This window comes from Varroa destructor, unplaced genomic scaffold, assembly GCF_002443255.2.
Source record: "Varroa destructor unplaced genomic scaffold, Vdes_3.0 BEIS01000007.1, whole genome shotgun sequence".
In the NCBI taxonomy this organism is placed as follows: domain Eukaryota; kingdom Metazoa; phylum Arthropoda; class Arachnida; order Mesostigmata; family Varroidae; genus Varroa; species Varroa destructor.
Window position 1 is genome coordinate 4010075 of NW_019211460.1, and position 21100 is coordinate 4031174.

General features: G+C 43.3%; 2 protein-coding genes across 6 annotated transcripts in view; one reads left to right on the forward strand and one right to left on the reverse strand.

Annotated features, from left to right (window-relative positions):
• The window catches only part of REPTOR (repressed by TOR), a 97645-nt gene that overhangs the window by 61764 nt on the left and 14781 nt on the right, over positions 1–21100 (reverse strand). Inside the window, exons 1-2 of one of the 4 annotated variants that reach the window (XM_022815642.2) lie at positions 20155–20367; positions 18526–19386 (exon numbers count right to left, since the gene is read on the reverse strand). The exons of 2 other annotated variants lie outside the window; for them this stretch is intronic. In XM_022815642.2, coding sequence (XP_022671377.1) covers positions 18526–18545 — 20 coding nt within the window. In that variant the 5' untranslated portion in view covers positions 18546–19386; positions 20155–20367. Of the gene's footprint in view, positions 1–6919; positions 8625–18525; positions 19387–20154; positions 20368–21100 lie in introns of those variants that run through there. One more of the 4 variants, XM_022815636.2, reaches the window with a different exon arrangement.
• LOC147754212 (uncharacterized) lies at positions 9237–12416 on the forward strand. 2 transcript variants are annotated; one of them, XM_086975203.1, is made up of 2 exons: positions 9237–11505; positions 12254–12416. In XM_086975203.1, the coding sequence occupies exon 1, from the start codon at positions 9290–9292 to the stop codon at positions 9845–9847; it is 558 nt and encodes a 185-aa protein (XP_086831329.1). In that variant the 5' UTR covers positions 9237–9289; the 3' UTR covers positions 9848–11505; positions 12254–12416. The 2 variants fall into 2 exon arrangements, with proteins under 2 accessions (XP_086831329.1, XP_086831330.1); XM_086975204.1 differs by having other exon boundaries at positions 9237–11378.

Sequence of the window (21100 nt, forward strand, 5' to 3'; positions counted from 1 at the left end):
GTGATACAAACGATATGTGTGTAGTAGCACTAACAGCCAGTATCTAGATGTGTTTCGCTCGCTCACCCGCGCACTCTGGTTAACGCAGAAAAGTTGAACTTGAAAGTTCCCGTCAAAGGCCCTTGTCAAAACTAGCACATCATCACAATGCTTATAAACGCCATTAGATAGATATGTGCACCATAACCATCAATGGTCGACACTTATAACGCTGTTTTTATCAGCCAACCACCCGGCTGACTATAGTGGTGGCATTGGCACCTACGAGTAACACCCCAGAAACTGCCTTGTGACTATCTTCAGTTAAGGGAGTTCTTTAAGAAAACGCACATACATATATAAACAGACAGATAGACAGGCAGGCACGACGCGTCAAATTTCTAGGTCTTAGCGCTGCCGATTTGTACTGGCACAAACGGTAACGTAGTCAAAGGTGGACCAGACGAACGGCAGTCACGTGGCGTCAAAAATGACGGCGTAAAATTCCATCAGGAAGTGCGACGCGACTTTCACGAACGTCGGGGGGTACGAGCTAGATGGCACCGGACCAAGATTAGTACAGTAAATAGATTTGCTACTGCTGCTGTTGCCACTGCTAAAATGCCTAGAAGAATCAAATCACTTCCTCTGATCAGCCTCTAACGATAACGACAATAAGCTAACAATAGTGACAACAGAGAACAACATAACCATCGCCTCTAGACCAAGCGCACTCAACAAACTCAACTTGTATGAACCCCCTTCCCCCCGTGAGGTACTTATGCTAGTTCTTGAATTTTTCTGTGAAAAATTAACTACGAACGAGAAACGAAACGAAGTAACACAATCTATGAACAATTTGCCTTTCCAATTACTCACAACATATATTATCTGAAGGAATTACGTTTTTAATCATCAGCTCATTAACATTATGAACAGTCAGTGCGGTGTACACGTACGACGCAGCTCAGTATTTTTAGAGGACAACTTCTCATCAACGCGATGACCCTATCTGTCGGTGACTTAACTGCTCTATCCGCCGCTGCTCACGTTCTTCGGGAACGGCGAACAGCAACGAGAAATGGAGATGCGTGCCAGGCTTCCGGGTACCTGCTACGCAGCAGCAACAGGCTCATCTGATGTTTCTTCTTTCCCGCTTAAGAGGGTATTACGTATTATTATTGCTATGATTAATTCAAAATAATGACGACCTATAAGGTAGGGATGACGACCCCGCTGCGTCTGTCGTATTCTTTATTTCTGTCCTTCTCCCGCGCAAGGGGGCTGGGCAGGGGCCGTTCCGCGATTCTTCACTTCCGCAATTTCGTGCCAACTTCGAACAAATTACCTACGAAAACGTTTGCCGCTTCTGTTATGCATCGACAGAATGACGGCTTGCAGGTAAATCAAGGAAACTCTAAGTGGAAATCAAATTAATTTATACTTTGGTTAGGATTCCAAGCAATTATTAAATGAATCTGGGGGCATAATTTGCATGGATGAGGTAAAATCGGAAACTCTCGTTCGTTTGTCAAAATGCCACCTGTAACAAACGTCATTTAGATATTCATAAACACGTTCTTTGAATGTAGAGCGCAATCAAGACGATCACACCTGAAGGGCGTATACGCAACTGACAGAATCACTTTTGACGAACGATCTTCCTGGAAAACGACCACTGTCTTCGACCACCAACAGAATAGGGCCTTTCATCTAGTTAGACCTCTGAAACGAACAGTTTACCTCTAAAGGAGAGGGAGAGAGAGCGAGAGAGAGAGTGTGTGAAAGAGAGAGAGGTGTGTGAGAGAGAGACAGAGAGTACTAGTCGCATTATTATTCAGTGTTCAGTGAGTACTCGTTATTCAGGCTGTGCGTAAATGCCGTTTGCTGGAAAGAAGCTTTAACGAGCGTAGCACACGGCACTCGCCACTTATACATAAGCGTGCTTTGGTCCAAATAATGAACATATCAACAAATTTATTCACCAACAGCTATTTAAATATATTTTATAAATTTAGTCAAGTGTTTTTCTTGCTCTAGGATGAAGGGAAGCGTTATTATTGTTTGTTCAAATCACAGCATTTCAACCTGAATTCAGCTGCCGAAACGGGCATGTCGGCCTTGCTAGAAAACGTATGGTGAAGACTTATGTGTGAAAGTGATATAAGCTCATCTAGCAATTATCTTCCGTCAAAAGTGACTCAAGGCGATCAAGAGTCGAGTAGAATGCGCTGCAACAACAGAGCAAGTTGTTTCTGTGTTCTTATCGTGCGCCTCATATCTATCCAGAATCATTTCGCAGCTTCTCCGTCAAAGACGAGCGACAAATGTCACCAATGCTGCCTTTGCTCCTCGACAAACCCACTTTTGAAGCCCGAACTCAGGTGAAATTTTCTAGTCAAACAACACCTGATAACGAAGCATAACAAGGGAGATACTTTTCAACGACGCGTAACACCTTTCTCCTCGGTAGTCGAAGGAACAAACGAAAATTTATCGATAGCAACTAAAATAGAAGTTCAATAGAAGTTCCCTTAAGGTGGATCGCGTAATTGTATAGAAATGAGCCGGTCACGATTGTAGTCTTAAATGATAATTAATTTAATTATATATAAACGAATGCTTAGGTAAGACTGACAAAACAACCGATATTACAAAATTTTCTAGCTAGCATAGGCTTAACGCGGCAGTGACATACGGATAAGTAGGACCGTCTAGAAATATTAAAGATAACAAAGTTTATTTATATACATTTTTAGCGAACAATTTCAAAATGGCATGTCTGTTCATTTATTTTTTTTACATCGAAATAGCAAATTCATTGTATGCTAAGATGCCGTTAGGCGGTTGACGCTGTCGTTCGAGGATCTGCCAGGGTTTTTCAATAACGCTTACTCACATAGACAGTGATTTTTGCTCGGTTTCTGCTGATGGTGTAATTATCATACAATCGCCTAAAGCTTATTATATATCTGTATTATTTCACTGCATTTTAGCAACAGGAACAAAAACCAACTTTCTATAGCGGCTGCTGAAAGAGGAGTGCCATCTACGGAAAGCAACGAATAGGCATGGCCTAATACGAGATCACCGCTTACGATTTAGACGCTTGGAGATTATAGGGTCTCGTTTTGATTTGGTGCCTGTGCACACTCGTTTTGAACTACTGAGTTTCGGAATACTGGGTTCTATGGCAGATTGACCGCTCCATTTACTGTCAACGGGAAAGACGAAGTCTGATCCACAAGTTTGATTCCATACACGTCCTGCTAGCCAGTCGTAGCGCAAATCTTTCGAATCACAGTCTATATTGAAACTGCAACTACACAGTCCCTGACATGGGGTGCCGTGTTTCCCTAAGAATATTCTTCTATCTGTCTTGGCATTGTTATTTACTGCGTTTATTCTTCTAGAGTCGTGCGACCTTAATGTTGACAGTTCGCAGCAGCATCAGTAGGTCTTTGAACGTCCTGAGAACGGTTAGTACGTAACGGTAAGTATCTAAGTAGGCAAGCGGGTATATAGCTTTACATTTATCTAAGCTGTTGAGGAAATTGAACAAGACGAACGAAACAGTGATACTTCATGGCTACGGAAAAGAGAGTCGAGATAAAAGAGAGGAAATGACGTCAGGAACCCTTGGAAACATTTTGCAGTTTGCAGCTCCAGCAGTATGAGTGAGTATTACAAGCAGAAAGTCTCTATCAGCTGAAGTCTATTGGGTTGTCCAGTGATATTTGTTTCAGCCGCATGTAGGCAAAGGCACGAACTACATGCGGCTAACATTCCTTGTTAGTGCGTATGTAAACATATGTTCGTAGTATATTTGTTTACGGCCATGCGGGGAGATCTGGAAGATCTCAAATTCGATGTGGCTGCCACGTTTCCCGGCGGAACAGACGTGTCAGTTGTCACAGAAACAGTAGATAACGAACATACTATATGAACTTGATCAACGAGTAGATAGCCCAAGTAATGCTTAGTCGGTGGTCTAAGGAGTTCACGACACACAGGAGGGCCACGGGTGGCAAGGTTCAGTCGAAGGTAATGGCAGTATATGTCATGACGCCACATCGTGGGTATCCCAATACCAACATAGATGCCTCTATATATTTTGGTGGTCAGTGCTTTAATTAGGTCTATATATAGGCAGTAGTATAGGCCTGTACGAGTACTACTTAGAACAACACGCAACAGACAATAGTTATTTCAGCCTTTTCTCTCTAGATTTCACTTGCGGATCATGCGCCTATGTCTAAATGAACACACGAAGACCTTTGATATTTATATCAAAGCAGACTGATTCCATGCCCTCTGCGAAAGAGAGCGGTGTTCTATGTGTGAAAGGCTTTAGCAATACTTATGCGACATATTGTGTAAGTAAAAACTCGTGCCTGTGAAACAAGCATGAGTCCTAACTGCCTACAATACGAAGACGCAGACTAAGGCTGCCAGGGATGATGGCAAAGTGTTCCGGTTGTAACTTCTTTGGAAACTGACTTGACCGAAGTGCTGTTAAGGTGAGGCTAAAACCTTTCGAGCAACCGAACTTCAGAGCGGCTGCCATCTTCTACAGTGCAATCGTAAGATGTCGACTTGTATACTTGTAAATATATGCGCGTCAACACTACTTCGTGTCGATAAATAGCCAATGAGAGTTCGCGTGTTTTTGTAAAAACTAAGACGTTGGCAGAAGTTTGGATAGAAAACGATGACATTTTCCGATGAAAGTGTCAATCTAAAGAAAAATGAATTACGTGAAAAACGTGCTTCTTAGATGTAAAAAGGTTTGGAATAGCCAGAACCTGATAAAGGGTAGGTTGATGATCTGTGAAGAGGGCATGCCAATTCAATATCAATGTAAGCTGATTTACACAGATTTAAAATAGGGGTCAGCCAGGAATAATATCGCATCGTGGAGTCTTTTCCTAGCTAGTGTTTTGAGCTTTCTCTTTTTCGAGCAATGCTACTTTAAGTGGCTGGCGTCAAACAGGCAACAATATAACTCTACGACTGATTTTGAATTTAGATCACCGCATTTAGTATGTAAATTCGTTACCACTACATGATTACAGATCCATAGCTTGAAATCTATGGCAACCGGCTCCACTCAATAGAAACACTCTCGCAGGCTTTTGTAGAGCTATATACGTCCGTTACTCATCTGCATCCCTCGTAATGCACTACATAATGATCAACTTAAGGAAACTTGCTCAGTTATTAAGCTAATTTAGAAACTTTTTCATTAAGTAAGCATAACACACGTGCATCCTATAAATTTAGCACACGGAACGAACAAAATTCTGTTGTTATTATTCAGTCAAATCGAATCACACCGATGTGGTCGGTCTTGGAACACTACAGAAAATAGAAACTAGTTTACATGCGTTTTGTACAGCGAGTGTCGCCCGCGCCTGTCCTCTTGTCTTCTGGTCGGCTGATGGCGTCGCCAACTCGTCCGACTTTTTATCAGTCGTCTGACCGACCGAACACTCTAAACGACGACTCATTGTCGTCACTAGTTTCCGAGTCATCGTTATAGTTCGTCGAAGAAGTAAAAGGCCTTGCAATTAGACAGTTAAAAGTGCACTGCGCGGCCATCCTTACCTGCATTGACAGTGACAAAGGAGAGAATCGTCGAAGCAGACGCATCCTTCATTTTTACGGCAAGTCTCAGTCGGCAGGGCTCCTTCAAGAATATCTCAGGCGCATATATTTTGCTGTGTGTTAGTTTAGGCCAAACAATTTTATTTCACATATAAACGCCTTTAGGATTACCATTAACCATTAGCATTAACGCCCTTAAAGTTACCATTGTATGTTTTTTTTTATCTGCTCTTGCGCGCGTTGACTTTGCTTAAATTGTTCCTAATAGTGCCTCGAGTAGAATGGCCACCGTGAACAACATTTATATGAAGGTTGGCTACCAAATCAACTCTACAGAGCCGTATGCCGCAACCTTCAATCATCTGATTACACTACCTGACGGCAATGTTGTCGAGCAAGACCCTTTAGATAAGCTATCGTCAAAACATTGGCAAATTGTCGAAAATGAAAAAAAGAAAGGACCAACGAAAAGCGAACTGATTCAGCGGAGCGACAAACGGCGGCTCCTCCACCGTCAGGCAGTACCAGCTGGATTGTGCCGATATCGGCGCGGTGTCCATGTTGATGGTCGTACTATCACTTTTTTCCAGTCATAGTAAGGTGACGATAAACTACCCATAGTAGGCTGATGCTAGAACCGACACAACGCCAGCAATGTAAACGTTAAGCTGACTCGCCATCGAGCCAGGTAAACTAGCTAGACTCATCGTCGTCTGTTCCTTCTTACCCATTCGCTGGGCCACCTATGTTCGCTGACAAAGGTTCAAGTAAATGTATATCTATAGTTTCCTCTCGCTGGCTGCTAAAGGGAACATCACATCAAGATAGACAAGCCATGATGCTTTGCTGCTTCACGGTTTCAGATAGATAAGCAGATAGCAATTAAATTCGGTATGACGTCTTGATCCGATTTTTATCACACTTCCTTTCAAAATACTGCAGACAACTCAACGTAGTTTCACTCAAAGATCCCGCTTCATATCCGGTTTAGATCCTTTATGTCCTGTTTGTAAATGAAGTGACTAGAATAGAAACACATTGAGAGATACCTCCCGTTGCCGGAGCAGAAAACACCCACACTTACTGGTACAATCTGACCTAACAATAATGGTTATGCAGCAAAAGGGAGCAGTTATAATTATGATACCTGCTCCTTTTTGTGCGATTTTCTGTCACGGGTCTAACGACTATGCGAAAGATGGAAACTAACAATGAATCCCTTCAAGAATTAGTAATGAAAAGAAAATTAGTTAATTTCGACTTAACTCGAGCCTCAATGCATTTTGCGCACCTAGAAGATATGGCACGAATAGATATAATTTTCCTCACTTACAAACTATCTTGAGGCACAGGTCCTTGGGCCGCCATATGAAGCGGAATCAAAACATCTACCGGGTTTTGATTTTGGCTAACGAAAGGCCCATATCCATCGGTTGTATCCATAACAGCTTCCACATACGGGAAGCTGCGACGTTCCGCGGGCAATGCAGAGATTGCGGATGCAGACGCAAGCAGTAATTCATCCATAAACACGCACGCGTACATCCGTGTCATGAAGCACAAGAATGAACACTACTTGAAACACGACTCGAAGGACCGACGGATCGACCATTCATAGCGGTATCCATTAGTTAGAGGTCGTCTTGCTGTTGTGCTTGTGCGCAGCTTTAAGGAATTGCGTGCACGCAAATGTTTTGCGAGCATCAGACATCTTAACAATATTCCAGTCGATATGAATTCCAGCAACTCAGGGCCTCTTTGCTCTCCATATGTCGTCTTCAGGATACGGGCCGAAAGCGGCGGCCTGCACAGTGTACAAAATTTGTCAAATAACACGCAGCTTAAACGTGTCATAAGTGATGAGGTTCTAACTGGAGGTCCTATCACATGCGAAACGTACGTGACCTAAGTGAAAGTCTAAAGAACCGCGATAACTACTGCTGCCGCTACTAGGTGAGTTCGAAGCAAAAAAAACTTCTCGCGATTTGTCCGCGATGGCAGGAAGCGCGATCGGAGCCTGATAGTATGTTGCTCATCACAATACCAACCGAACGGTTCTCGCTAATTAAACGGGCTTGTCGCGCGCTTTCGCGGTAGAACAGCAAACTATGCCAATATGATACGGGGCACTGGATCACCACCGGTAAAGTTCCACTAGTCGGCATCACACACTATCCAAAATTCGTACGCTTTGACGTCCTTATACTCCCGTTTCACAATTTCAGTTTTTAGCAAGTGACAGATACATCATAGGTGCACACAGATGTTTAAGCTGATGAGTCGGAGCTAGAGTTTGACTCATCAAAGCACAGATTTAGCGGACCACAACATTTGATAGTATTGTTGCCCAAATACAAGCATCGTTTGAGTGAACACTGATCTTCACTGAGAACGCAGGCGCCTGTTGCTCTACGACCTTAGCAACGTACCAGTTATGGAGCTATAGCTTGGCAACAACAAAGAAGACCCAAAGGCCAGCTGAACAGTCCGGTTTCAAGCGCCGACACGAATATATACGACCCTATGGATACGCTTACATATCCACTGTAAGCTTACTGAAGCCTTACACCTGTTAACGCGGAATATACGTCAGAAGAAGGCCAGTAGCTACCTATTGCATTGCTTCCTCTTTCTCAAATAAGATGACTCTCTGCTATTGAGCGGCTAGATAACTTCTACAGATTCAACGTACCGTCTGCCGTATTTTCATGACAGACCCATGGTAACAGCTTGTTAATCGAACCCGGACCACTCTTTTGAAAGTGTGATTTAAACCATTTTTCCAGCTTCGGTGATTCTACCGTTGGTCAACCTCTGACCACTCACAATCTCTGGCCAAAAGAAAGCGGCAACAACGCCAGCAGCGTTCGCTGCGTCTCCCGGATAAAGTTCGCTTCGTGTGAACAATATCACTGCTAATACTAATATTTCGCTAAACCAACTTTAAGACAAACAACACAATCGTCCCTACGGCCCATGCGCGCCATCTTCACAATAAAAAGCGATCTATCTATCTGCTATGGTTGATCATTGAAGTGGCAGTCTAATAGCGGCAGCTACGCTAAGTGCTATTCAATGGGTCAGCAACTAACAACCGTCGACAGCCGTCTCACGCCCCTTACGGCGTTTTGCAGCAGCAGCAACTCCCTCTGCTGCTGCTGCTGCTGCTGCTGCTGTTGTTGTCGTCGTCATCATCATCGTCGCCGCCGTCACCAGCTATCCTTCTGCTGCTTCAGTCGCTGCCGCTGCTGCAGCCGCCGCCGTCGTTCAGTAATGCGTTCATTCGGTCGTTTGCCGTCGGTGTCGCTGCTCGTTATCTGATCGGTTCTCCGTTAATTCACTTCAGTCTCGCTCCTGTCGTTTGCGACTTCTACTATTATTGCTACACTCCTACTGCCACAACTTCTCGAACAGTTCCTGTCGCAATCGTACTTATGATAATCACCAAAGCGGGTCGCAATATGGATCTGTATTAACTCGAGCTGACCGAGTCGTCGACTCTGCGCCGTCCGTCTCCGCTTGGCCATGGACACGCTGACAATGAATAATTTATTTGTGTGCCTTTACTACGCCATGGCTATGTCTACTCGTGGTCAGCTCGCGGAGACGAGGACGGTCAGAGAGAGCGAGTGAGTGGAAAAGGATACCGTGTAGCTGTGGCCGCAGCTAACCGCTGGTAACCCAAGCAAAGCCGCTTGGAACCATGATCCTGACGGTAGTGGTAATGTCGACCGGCGTCGGAGAGGGGCGTCTTGAAACGACGGTGGCAACGGCAGAGCGACGTGCTAGTGTCGCTGGCGGCCACTGCCACCAGCATCACGGCGACAAGCACGCACCGCCGCTGCCGCGGCAGTCAAAGGCGACGGACGAGGCGGCGTTGCGAACGAGAAAGCGACATTTGATGACGAAACATCGCGACCTCGAGTGGAACGCGGCGACAAAGACCGCCAACGACAGGCTAAGGGTTCGGTGCTGGATTGAACCTACCTGCTGCAACAACGAACATATCATCCTCACAGGGAAATCGTGCCGGACACCATCGTCGATGATCGCCGAACGTCGAAAGCAAGCGGCGACAGCCTCAGCCCTAAAACGGCTACGGAAGCATGGCAAAAACAGACATCGATCGGCTCATTCGGCGACCATCGCCATCATCGCTGTTCTACCACCCTTAACAGGAAGACTTTTCGACAAGCGAACAGACAATCCGAAGACAGAACTGACAGCGGTGGCAAAGCCTGACCACGCGTTGCTACGTTAAGGCTGGATCACTCCTTGACCTTCGTCTAAATATCTCACCTCTTGAAAAAGCCGCTCGATAGAACAAAAGCAAGCGTCGTGTATGTTGCACATCTGTTTAGAGATCATAATGAGGCCGCTCTTCGCTCTGTTTGCATAAAATTACAAATGACTTTGCTGCACTGCCTTGAGTTAGCTCGATATGACCATCTTCCTTTTTGCGATTATTTTTATTCGAGACCTCGTACTGTGGGAGGACCGGTTGTGACATGTACCACGCTGCAACAGTATACAGGTCACAGCTAAAGCTATTGAGAGGCCGTCTTGGTTGTCCAGTACAGACATTATAGAATAACTGTCGTGATCATATTTTCGATGTGATCAAGCCGCTTTTACCCACTGTGTGCATTCCAGGCATAGATGCGCTGCTATTTCTTCCTGTTTCTTCTAGATGAATTGCGCGACTTGCAAAACGTGCCATTCTGATAAGTACAACTTTGCCTTGTAGCCATTTAATCAACGTATAACCGTTGAAACATTGAGTTACTAATGTATTTAGCAAGCCATATATATATATATATATATATACAGCGAACGTCGCCAGCTGTGGAATATCCCAGAAGTGGAAAGCAAGGTATGGCCGGCGGGGCAATCAGGGAGATGTGATACGACATTGCAAGTGTAGTGACTACCACTCTTACTACTGACCACATCATCGTTACCGCCTCCGCGACCGCCACTACCGCCGCCACTCGGTTATCCGTCCTTTCCCTTTCCCTTTTTGCCTGATTTACTTCGTCTATCTTTATCAGAGCTTCTTATCGTGGTAAAGACATCCACAGTCACATAAACGATGCTCACTCGTGCAGTAAGGAAAACAGGCCTTTACGGCGAGTACCCATTGTTCAGTATCTAACAATTGGTCCCTCATAACGATGACACCTTGCGCTGGACTCCATAGGCGTCGACGCTCTCTGTGCTTTTTGTGGAACGCAAAAAGGCGTAGCGTTCTGATGACAAAAAGCCACACGTTCGCATCAGCAATAGTAAACAAATGAGACTAGATTAATTTCGAAACATCAGGGCTCAGGGCCCGCATCCGCCTATAGAGATTAAGGTTAAGATAAACTGCTGACAGAATGAATATTTCGAGCTTCACGTCCGGCGCTGCTTCAGGTGCATTATCTGCTGCTAGTCTGCTATAAATATAACCACAAGATATCTCCAAAGCCTACGTATCCCGTTCTGGAAAGTTCCCACCGGAATGCCGTCTGTAATGTACACACTTATTTACTCCACTGCGGAGGAAAATGAAAGGGAGAGCTTTGTTGAGTATTCAAGCAGACGAACACACATATGTAGCCATTGACCGCACGAATACTCGACTGACCGTCTGGCTACGGGGTTAGGAAAAGCGCGAAGATGTAAGCTATACTATAATAATTATAATAAATGAAAAAGAAAAAGCATTAACGGGCACCATTATGACGGCAACGGTAAAAAGGACGCGACCACGATCAGGTTGCGCTTGCATTTCTCCCCTCCTTTACGAAGTGAGTTACAGTCGAGCTAATTGAGCAGTGGCAACTAAAGCTTACGGACCATCTATCCGTCTTTCTATGTTTATTGTGGTACTCCGGTTGATTTTGGGTAGTGGATGATTAAAATGGCATTAACAGAGTGAGTAGCTTAAAAAAAATATAGCTATTTACACCTTAAAGCTCCTACGCACTTGACAATATTTTTCTACCTTATCCTTGAATTTTATGCTGCGGCGTTAAAAAAAACAATATAGATAGACTGGTAATTAAGAGTTTGCAATATAAGCTCCTCGAGAAGATGCGTTTGGTTTACTCGTAATAAAAATTCAAGCTTGCTTTTCACATTCACAGTGCTGATAGTTATGCAAAAGCTAAAATTATAGATTTTGAAAGCAACAAATCACCCATCCAACTCTATTGATTGGTCCGAATATAGACATAACATAGCATTATAAAAATATAGTAATAATTAAATTAGTAATTCGAAAATGACGCTACGAACAGGGTCAGCGTGATGGAAAAAAAGATGCCTGTGCCTAACTTGACCATAAGTGCATCGGCCACCATGTTAGTTTTAAGCCCTGTTGTATGATAGAATATAAATTTTACATTTAATCCACGATACTCGTCCCGTTTCCTAGATGTACATGAATTTCCTTTTAGTACTTCAAATATTGAAACAGACGAAAGCCTATTTACCCTATTCCGTTCATCGATAAGTAAGTTGAACATTAAGTTATTTTTATTAGATATTAAGCTTTTTATTAACTGTTTGTCACTTGGGCGTGAAAGGAAGTTTTTCTTCTGCATTAATACAGAAAGCTTTCAGGCCGCTAAAGGTTTTTTGCCTTTTGTCTAAGACACGCCGCTCGATTTTCCGTTTTCAGCCTCAGCGGACGTGCTTGGTTTACTTTCTACCAGCAAATCGACTAATTTTCAGATAAATAGGCCCCAGGAAACAAAGGAGACAACGATGATCCGGAACGTAACTGCCCATATAGCGAAGAGACGATTATAGTGATAGCAATAAACATCGCTTTTACACATGCACTACCATTGGTCCCGTTTTTAAATTCTAATCCGCGTTTTGTCACGTCTCCTTTTGTATGTGTCATTCGTTCCGAAATCTGACGTCGCGCAAAAAACACTGTCGTAAACGCAAACATGGGCACGATCTGAGTATTTGGCCGCCAAAACCAGGAATTGCGAGCCATGCCATAGAAGCATACACAAATAGATATCGAAAAGATCGCCCATATTTAAAATCAAAGTGCCAATTTTGGAAGCTCAATACTTTGTCGAGAAATAAGTAATTGCGGTCTCGAATCGAAAGTCACTCTCAGCGTAATAGCAGCACTTATTCTTTACTCTTGTTTTTATGTCGACCGTTCTTTCGTACCTTTTAGTGTTCACTCTGCTGTCCAGGGCAAATCTTCTTTTTGCTAGAAGCGCTAAAAATGGAAAACCACCGCAGCGAATCGACCTATTCCTGCTACCTTTATATTCCGGAATGAGCTGGAGCAACGGCTCAAAAGGCCGAGCTGTTTATGATAAAGAGGATTTTTCCCTCGACCACGTTGGTCACGCTTTGGATACGTTGATCGTCCAGTACTATCTTCTGTGTGCCACAGCCTATTATAACGATTTACATCTCTGTATACCCCTTCCGGAAGGTCAGTCACGAGCAACAACAACGACCAGGGGTAAATCAGAAGCGAGTGTTTGAGTCCCGTGTCGTTTTTCTCCTCGTACACTCACAAGTAATGCTTAAGTTTTTTTTTTTATTTTTTACAACTTTAGCTTTTGTCTGTTCTCCTATGTTGACGTAATGTGAATATTTTTACGTATATCAGTTGAAATGGAACGTCACCCTTTTGAGCTTCCCATGACTTCGATATCAACACCGACGATATCTAACACTAAATATTTCTCAAAAGTAAAACGTACTTATAGATAAGCGATCGTAATTTATAATCATAATTTCTGATATCATCCTTAACGTGTTTGTTCTATTTAATTTCAAAGCGTCCTATTTATTTATGTTATCAGAATCTCAGCCTTAATCTATAAATCATCGAACAAACGCTTTTGTTAACACCAAACACTTATTGAACCGCCAGTTAACTGATGCCCACCGTCCCTGACTACAAAATATTTTTTCCACATGTTTAGCAATGTCTAATGTATCCTAAATGGAAACCGAAGCATGTCGTGAAAAAAGTACATCACCAAAAAGAGCTCCAGGCAAAAATCCCGGATCTGAACCTCGACTACTTAAGAGGACACGCTTCTAGTTATCTATGATACCTCATCCGAGACGATTTCAGCAGAGCGGAGAAGTAACTAGCGGCTGAAGGAGGTAGCGTAGCAAAACTCTCTCGACTGCCATCTGGTGCTTGTAAACGGCACAAACTGTACATGTTTCTTCGAATATACGATGAATTTGTCGGGTCGGAATAGTAGGAGCTCAGCAGTAGTTATTTACTATTTTCTAAAGCCGCTCACCAGACTTTTACTCGCCAGTATAGGCTTGATGACTAAGTGTGCATTCGATGGTTCTGATAACTAATAGATAGAGAAAAAAAAAATCAAACAGGACACAGTTTATGCGACCAACTAACCCATATTTTGTGCAAGCAGACGCTTTTATATACCACGGATCTTAATTTGCTTGATTTTTGAATTAACCATTGGAGAGATGAATGTCATCAAAGCAGCCTTGTCCCATTCGAGTTACTTAAAGTACTTAGCTACTCGATAGTTAACCACGGTGGGAAAGAAATGGCGAGATGACTTTCTACCGGAATCCGTCAATTTCAGTTGCTATGATAAAAGCAGCAGAACTTCAAATAGTATAAATCAAGCAATTTACTAGATTTTTTTTATAATATAATTGGCTTCATCAGGTTTCTCAGTACTCACTCCGCGTATCATGCTAAGGCCTGCTAAAGGTCCAGATTGTGTTAACCGAGATAGAGCGCTCAAACTTCGCTGACTGATAAAACCATCCGAAGATATATATATATACACAATGGCAAAGTATTGAACGAAAGTCGTCAGTAAGCAAAGTAGAGCGTTTTGTGGCTTGCGTTATCGTTCTCATTCAATTGATGATTGTATAGAATTGTTAAGATGTGCCAAGGAAAAGCCGAGCGAGGAGAGAAACGAGCGCTTGTTTGGTCAACTTCATGCGAAGAAGAAAAGACAAGGTATGATCGACTTTTTTTTTCCAAATATAGCGAAATTGCGAGACCAATTCCCTAAAGGCTGTCTGTCCACTGTAGAGGTGTTTGCCTTGTACACACCTATGTTTTTCGCATCGGACCGAAAACAAGTGACACAATAACTTGTACTTAAAATCCACAGCCATCAGTGTTCTTGCTTCTCTTTCATAGGTGCGGCGATCGTTTTTATTACCAGACGCAGTTTGTGGCGCCAGCGTGCACAGTACTACTAGATCGTGCAGGAGCTGTTTTTTGCGGAAAAATTTTGATGATCGTAATGTTTTGATTCTATATGATAAAACGATGCCCCTTTGTATAGTATCTCACTGTGAGTTTATATATATATATATATAGGTCTTACTGTTGGCCTTGTTATGTACAGGATATTGCCCATAGTAGACGATATATATTCACGTTGTGCATCGTGTCAATGTCGTAGGCAGACGGAAGCTATCAACCGGTCATATTAATGGTTTAGGACACACAAAGAAATAAACCGATAGCTAGGACATTCAAAAAAGTGAAACTCAGAGTAATCACTCGAGTGTTTTTCACTGTCACCAAAACCGTACTGATATCATCACTGACATTATCACCTTAGTTGGGTTTGTCCATGTGTTGTTTTGTTGTTAATATGCTAGCGACATCAGCTTGTTAGGACAAGGAGCTCCGTACATCGCTGCATTACTAAGGAAATCTGTGTGTTAACGCTTGGCAGCTTGTATCTTGGCTAAATCAGCGCCTTCGACGGAATCACTTTCTCTCACCCACCCGATGTCAGTAACCAAATGGCTCCTCTTCGTCACGGGCGCACGAATAGTCCAGCCGATGGTTCAGTATAGGTTGCTTCAAGTCAGGCCTCGGTCCGAACAACACGCTCACCCAATCTAGCAGAAAAGACCGGCGACGAGCTTTGTCGGCGACAGCAACGAATTTACCGTATGAAAACCGCAAGGAAAACTACCCGTATTACCCCTAACTGTGTCTAGTTTTTTGTCTGGTATCGACTGGCGTTGCTTCAGGCCGCTGGCTACTTCCGCCACGAAAGGAAGGATCCTTACAAGACGTTTCGAACCTGCGCCACTTCACGTGTCCTTGAGTTTAGTAGGCAAAACAATAGCACTGCGTTGTCGCGCATGCTACACTACCAAAAGCGTCAATACGCGATTGTCTGTATGTGATACGGTCAGGGGGAAAATCACGTTGTTATATATATGTTTATATAATATCTGCAACATACCCGCCCAGCCAATCCGATACGAATTAGCGAACTAGTGACGACCTATCAGTTCTATGCTCGCCCGTGACGCGATGTGTGACGTGAGCAAGTAGAAGCAAGAAAACTATGACAAATCTTACGAAGAAAAAGTAAAGCAACATTAGAACTCGAAGAACTTCAACGGGCCGAGAAAGATATCTCTAAACAAGAAAGGCTTGACAAGATACATGAAAAATGAGCAAACCACGCAATGCTCATGTCTAACCTCTAAGACCGTTGGCCGGCAGGGGGTTTTCAAACAGTATGAATGGTGACTTCAAAGTTACCCAACAAATAGCAAAGCATTTGCATAGCTTCCATTTACTCTTCACCGATGGGCCAAGCCATCGACGCGTTATATAATGTAACGGGATAAGTTTAATAAATGGACTGCCTTTATAATACGTCACAGGCTACAGGTTGGTCTTCCTCTGTTCGACTGCAGTGATCAATATAACAAATTTATTCGATGCGCAGCCTACGGGCCTACGCGCAAAAGTGACAACTGTCATCGCTTGAAGCTCTCGTTAGGAGTTCAAGTGCGCCATTTGCTTCTATTAAATATGTTTTATATGAAGCATTCCTAGCCTAAGAATAGCCCAGAAACCCTGTACGATGTTAGCCCGAGAAGGACTAAATCGATGTAACGTGTATGAAATTGTATTTACATTATACGATTGCAATCGTCCAGACCTAGTTTAAAGGCCCGTTTTATTTCCATATTCGAAAGAAAAAAAAAACTGTTCATGTCATGGCGCGTAAGTTCAAACTCACGGCCTACTTGCTTAATTGCTCACCAATGTTCCAATCTGCCTTACTTAAAAATGCTACACCTAACCAGTATAAATAGGGAAGCTTTCACATCTGATGGTAAGGACCGCCGACTTTATATTGCGCAACAATTCGACCCACAGCAGGTAAGTCATGTTGCAGCCTATTACATGCAACAGCCTGTAGCATACGTATTAACAGCTGAACGTGCTATCCTAATAATCTACCACAGTGTTATCTGCCACAAATATCATCAATGGACGTTCGCGTTCAACTATGCCATTGAAGGTCCGATAGAGATTAATTTCGGCCAGAGAAAAGTTCCCTCTTACAAAAGCAAACGTAGCTGTTGCTGGCCAAATATCCATTTAAACTCGCAGGTGATTTTTCGAGTTTAGTTAAACCTAAGTGGATTTTTGTCTTTTTACGCTCGTCTATAACAAACGCCATTCATATATAATACGAAGATGTAGAACAAACAGTTACAAACGCTAAAAATCTCAGCACTGTTTTGGGAAAGTGCTGCGGCCAGCACCAAAACAATGTCCCGCATACGTAAGGGCTAAATAGCTTATGTATGTATATATATATAGATAGATAGATAGACACTACGACATACTCTTTCAAGGTTTGAGTGCTTTTTTTAGTACGTCACTATAGCCATTCAGACGAAGACACTCTACATAGGACCATGAGACCACACAGGGTCGATGTTCATTTGACTAAAATACCTCGGGCATAGGTAAATGCTAGTCAACTTTGCCAACCTGACTCTACAGATGTTAAGATGCTACAACCGTCAGCGTCAGTCCAGCTCTTCATTGGCCGAGATAGAAAATGCCTTCCACTGCTGATATAAGAGAGAGTCGCTTGTTTGTGAAAAATATTACCTAATCAAAAGGCTTCGTGTCCTATATAGAAGAATTCCGCGTTGCACATTCGCACACTTAAAGGATCACTTGTGCATCATCGTCCGCGTCTGACCACGTCATGAATCCGTCTCTGATATCGCCGAACATGCCTTTCTATGGGACGTATAAATCGTTCCATCATAACTTCGTAAAACCGATCTTGCCGCTCGCCCGGCGATTCCGATTCCCTCAGAAACAACAGTGAGTGAACGATTGTGCGTGTACCTGCACCGCTGAAATGCATGAAGCCAGCGACATCTATTTTTTAACCGATTTTCCTTGCGCACGGTTGAAATGATCGATACCTTAAATCCGCTTCTTGCAGCGATTAGTCCAAAGTTCAATGGCGACGTGATAGAACTTCAACATGTGAAAAGATTTTGCAATCAGTTCAGCTATTTTTTGCAGCTATTTGAGAAAATCGTTACATATTTGTTAGGTACTTAACCTGGGACAACTTTTTGCTTCTTAAGGCAATGATATCACACGATAATAACTAGAGCTCAAACACCAAACTGCACCACTTACGACATATGTTTTTATCTATTTAAAGCTAGAGTGAGTCTACATTTACACGTTTAGACAATGTGAAACTTTTAAGATGGACGTCGCTAAGATTGGTCAGGGTTCGATAGAAAAAAAAAAAAACTATTCTTTTATCACCGACGATTCGTCGGTTAAAGGTCGAATCGAAATAATTCGATTACCTCGGAAATATTGATGATAACACTGCAAACAACTCTGTAGTTGATCAAAAAAATATACAGTTTTGAGGGATAAAATTTATATAGAAAAAATCGTATAGCGAAAAAGTGATATGACAGTGATTCGTCTATGGAGAAGCATGCGACAGCGGCGGATTACCAACAGACAACAGCAACTTCTAAACTTATGGCCCCTTCTTCATTTCGCTGTTTGCACATTCCAAATAAATGTTCTAGTACTAGCATGATTGGTTACATAATGCTGTTTTATGAGATTTAGGTTTAACTTACAACATTTCAAGCATGTTCATTCGCAGCTCTCCGTAGTCCTCAATGAACCCAACACCGGTTATATTCTCCTTCACGCCGGCGAACCCCCTGGCCAAAGCGCTGAACAAATCAGCTCCGCTTGACACAGTCCGCTGCAGTGTATACACTAACTGCTACGACTCACCCCTCTACTGAGAGTCAAGGAGCATGAACGCAGGAGCACATATGTGGATTGGTTCTCCTCTTCCCTAAGTTTCGAAAACTGTGAAAGTTCTCGGCTGTACATCGAGCTAGCAACATTCATTCAGTTGAAAAGCAGTACCGTCTTTCGTGTGATGAATTTTCACCTCTAAGGGTAATGTCCAATATTATGTGATTGCTTTGAAAAACGTGTCCACTTGAACATGGAAGTAGAATAAAAATCATCTGAGCGGGATTCGCGTTGCGTGTTCGAAAGAAACAGGCCTCAGGATGAGTTCTCACTCGTTTACTGAAGCTGCGCACACTAACATTGCTGTTCCCCGCTTAGCTAGATACTTAGCGATGACCGGAGCGATGACTATATCTGGTTTTGCTGTGAACACAGAACGGCAAGCGTATACAGGTAAATAAATAGTCTATTTTAGCGCGGTACAATTGCGCAAGGACGCGTGAATATACACAAGCAATAACATAACCTTCACTTCAACACTCTGCGAAGTTTATCGGTTCTCAACTCCTACACTGCCTGTTCATTTGTTTCAACTCGTTTTGCGTTCCTCAAGAACCGATATTTTCAAACACTTAGTCCTGATCTTCACACTGGGTATGCATCGCCGGTCTCGAAACAGGGACACGGAAACGCCCACACAAAGCCCATGGGATGGAGCTAACCGTCCACTTCTACAGCACCGACAATAAACAAGAAAACATGTTTAAGTTTAGCTTAAAAAGTTAAATTATTACTAGCATTATTATCTCTTTCTAATTAATTACTATAATTATTATTATTGCTAGGACTAGTGAGATAGTGCAAACTGAATCTTGTTCGATAAAGTGGTGAGCTTAGTTTTTATCGAACTAGTAGCGGCAACGTTCTTGTAAACATGTTACCGCCGCTTCAGCTTCAAGTAGCACGTAAAAGCACTTCTTTCTAGCTGAAGTCTCGAGTGACGTCTCTCGAAGCCCTTCTGTGTTTTCATTTGTGTTGTTTACTACCCGTTTATTTTTCCTTAGTATATATCTGTTATTCTTATCTTACAGTAATTGCTGTCATTGGCCGCGTTCACTGAAACTCAATTTTATTCCGGAGACCCTACTAGCCCAGTAGATGACTGACTGGTAAGTCGAAGGGTTGGACGACTGATAAGTACGTTCCTCACAGAAATAGGGGAGCACGTCACCGTGGGTAAACAGGGCTACACGGGCGCTGGTAGTAAATGCCAAATTAAGACACGGCACAAGAGATAGAGAAATAGCGAGAGGCCGAATTTCAGTAAGTTGAACGTTCTGTTCGCGGGAACAGCTAGGAACAGGAGAAGGGGTGCAATACAGAAGAGGGCAACAGTACTGTTGTTTTTCCCCTAATTCTGCAACTACTTCTGTAGTTAAAACGTTTGCTTGTTATTTACAAACGTTCATAAATCCGTCATTTTTGTTAGCTTTTTTCACCTTTCCAGGTCCTCACGGAAATGTCGACGTTTCTCCGTCGCAAGCTGCACAAACACACACTGAGACTATACGACGTTACACTCTATGGCGTCCTAGCTTACGCTGACTGATAGTTGCGGCTCGCGCGGCGTGACTGCTCTGTCTACTTTGCTCAATCCTTTACTGTTTTATGGTACTTTAGCACTAACGCAGGGCTCCGCTGGGTCTGCTCTTTTGTTGTCGCGGCCGAGAAGCCCAACAACGTCGTGGCAACACTAGTAGCGGGTTCGTTTCCCTCTTGCCGTTGTCGTCACAGAGGCAGCAGCGCCAGCGCCGACTACCAGTGGCCGCGCGCGGGCTCGTGCGCGCTCGGCCGGCCACTGTCGGCAGTAACAGTCGCTACGGCCACTGCTGTAGGCACAGGGACGAACGACCAAACAACCAGAGTGACAGCTTACGGCAATTACGATCGCGCTCTCCAGTGCCATCATGACGACTAACAATCCATTCATCTGTCCATGCGTCCGTTCCTTCGTTCGGTTACCGCTGCCTATGTGCCTCAGTGGATAAACTGGCGCATTACCAGCAGCGAAAATTGCAGATTGTCAATAAAAACGGCATAAATTTAGCTTGCCTATAGGTACCCTTGGTCGGTGAGTGGCAGCTAACGATACTATGTTTTGGCGGCAGAAACGAAACAAATAAGAAGAAGGAACTGATTCCGTTAACAGCTTCTAGCCGCTAGGATATGCAATATCACAATATTATCTAGCTTTTGCAAAACTATCTCCTGATCCCAGCGTTCTATATCATAATACTACATACAGTGCTGATAAATGTAGTGAGTTAATAAATGGCTGCCTAGGCTTTTTGTCCTCCATCCATAATATCTATTCTAGTTATAATAGATTTCGTTCTTCACGTTTATACGCGTTTCGTCTTATTCCTTTCTGCCTCAGGGGCTAAG

Bases quoted from the DNA above. Each gene is read 5' to 3' on its own strand.
- LOC147754212 (XM_086975203.1), top strand. From the start codon at position 9,290: ATGATCCTGACGGTAGTGGTAATGTCGACCGGCGTCGGAGAGGGGCGT.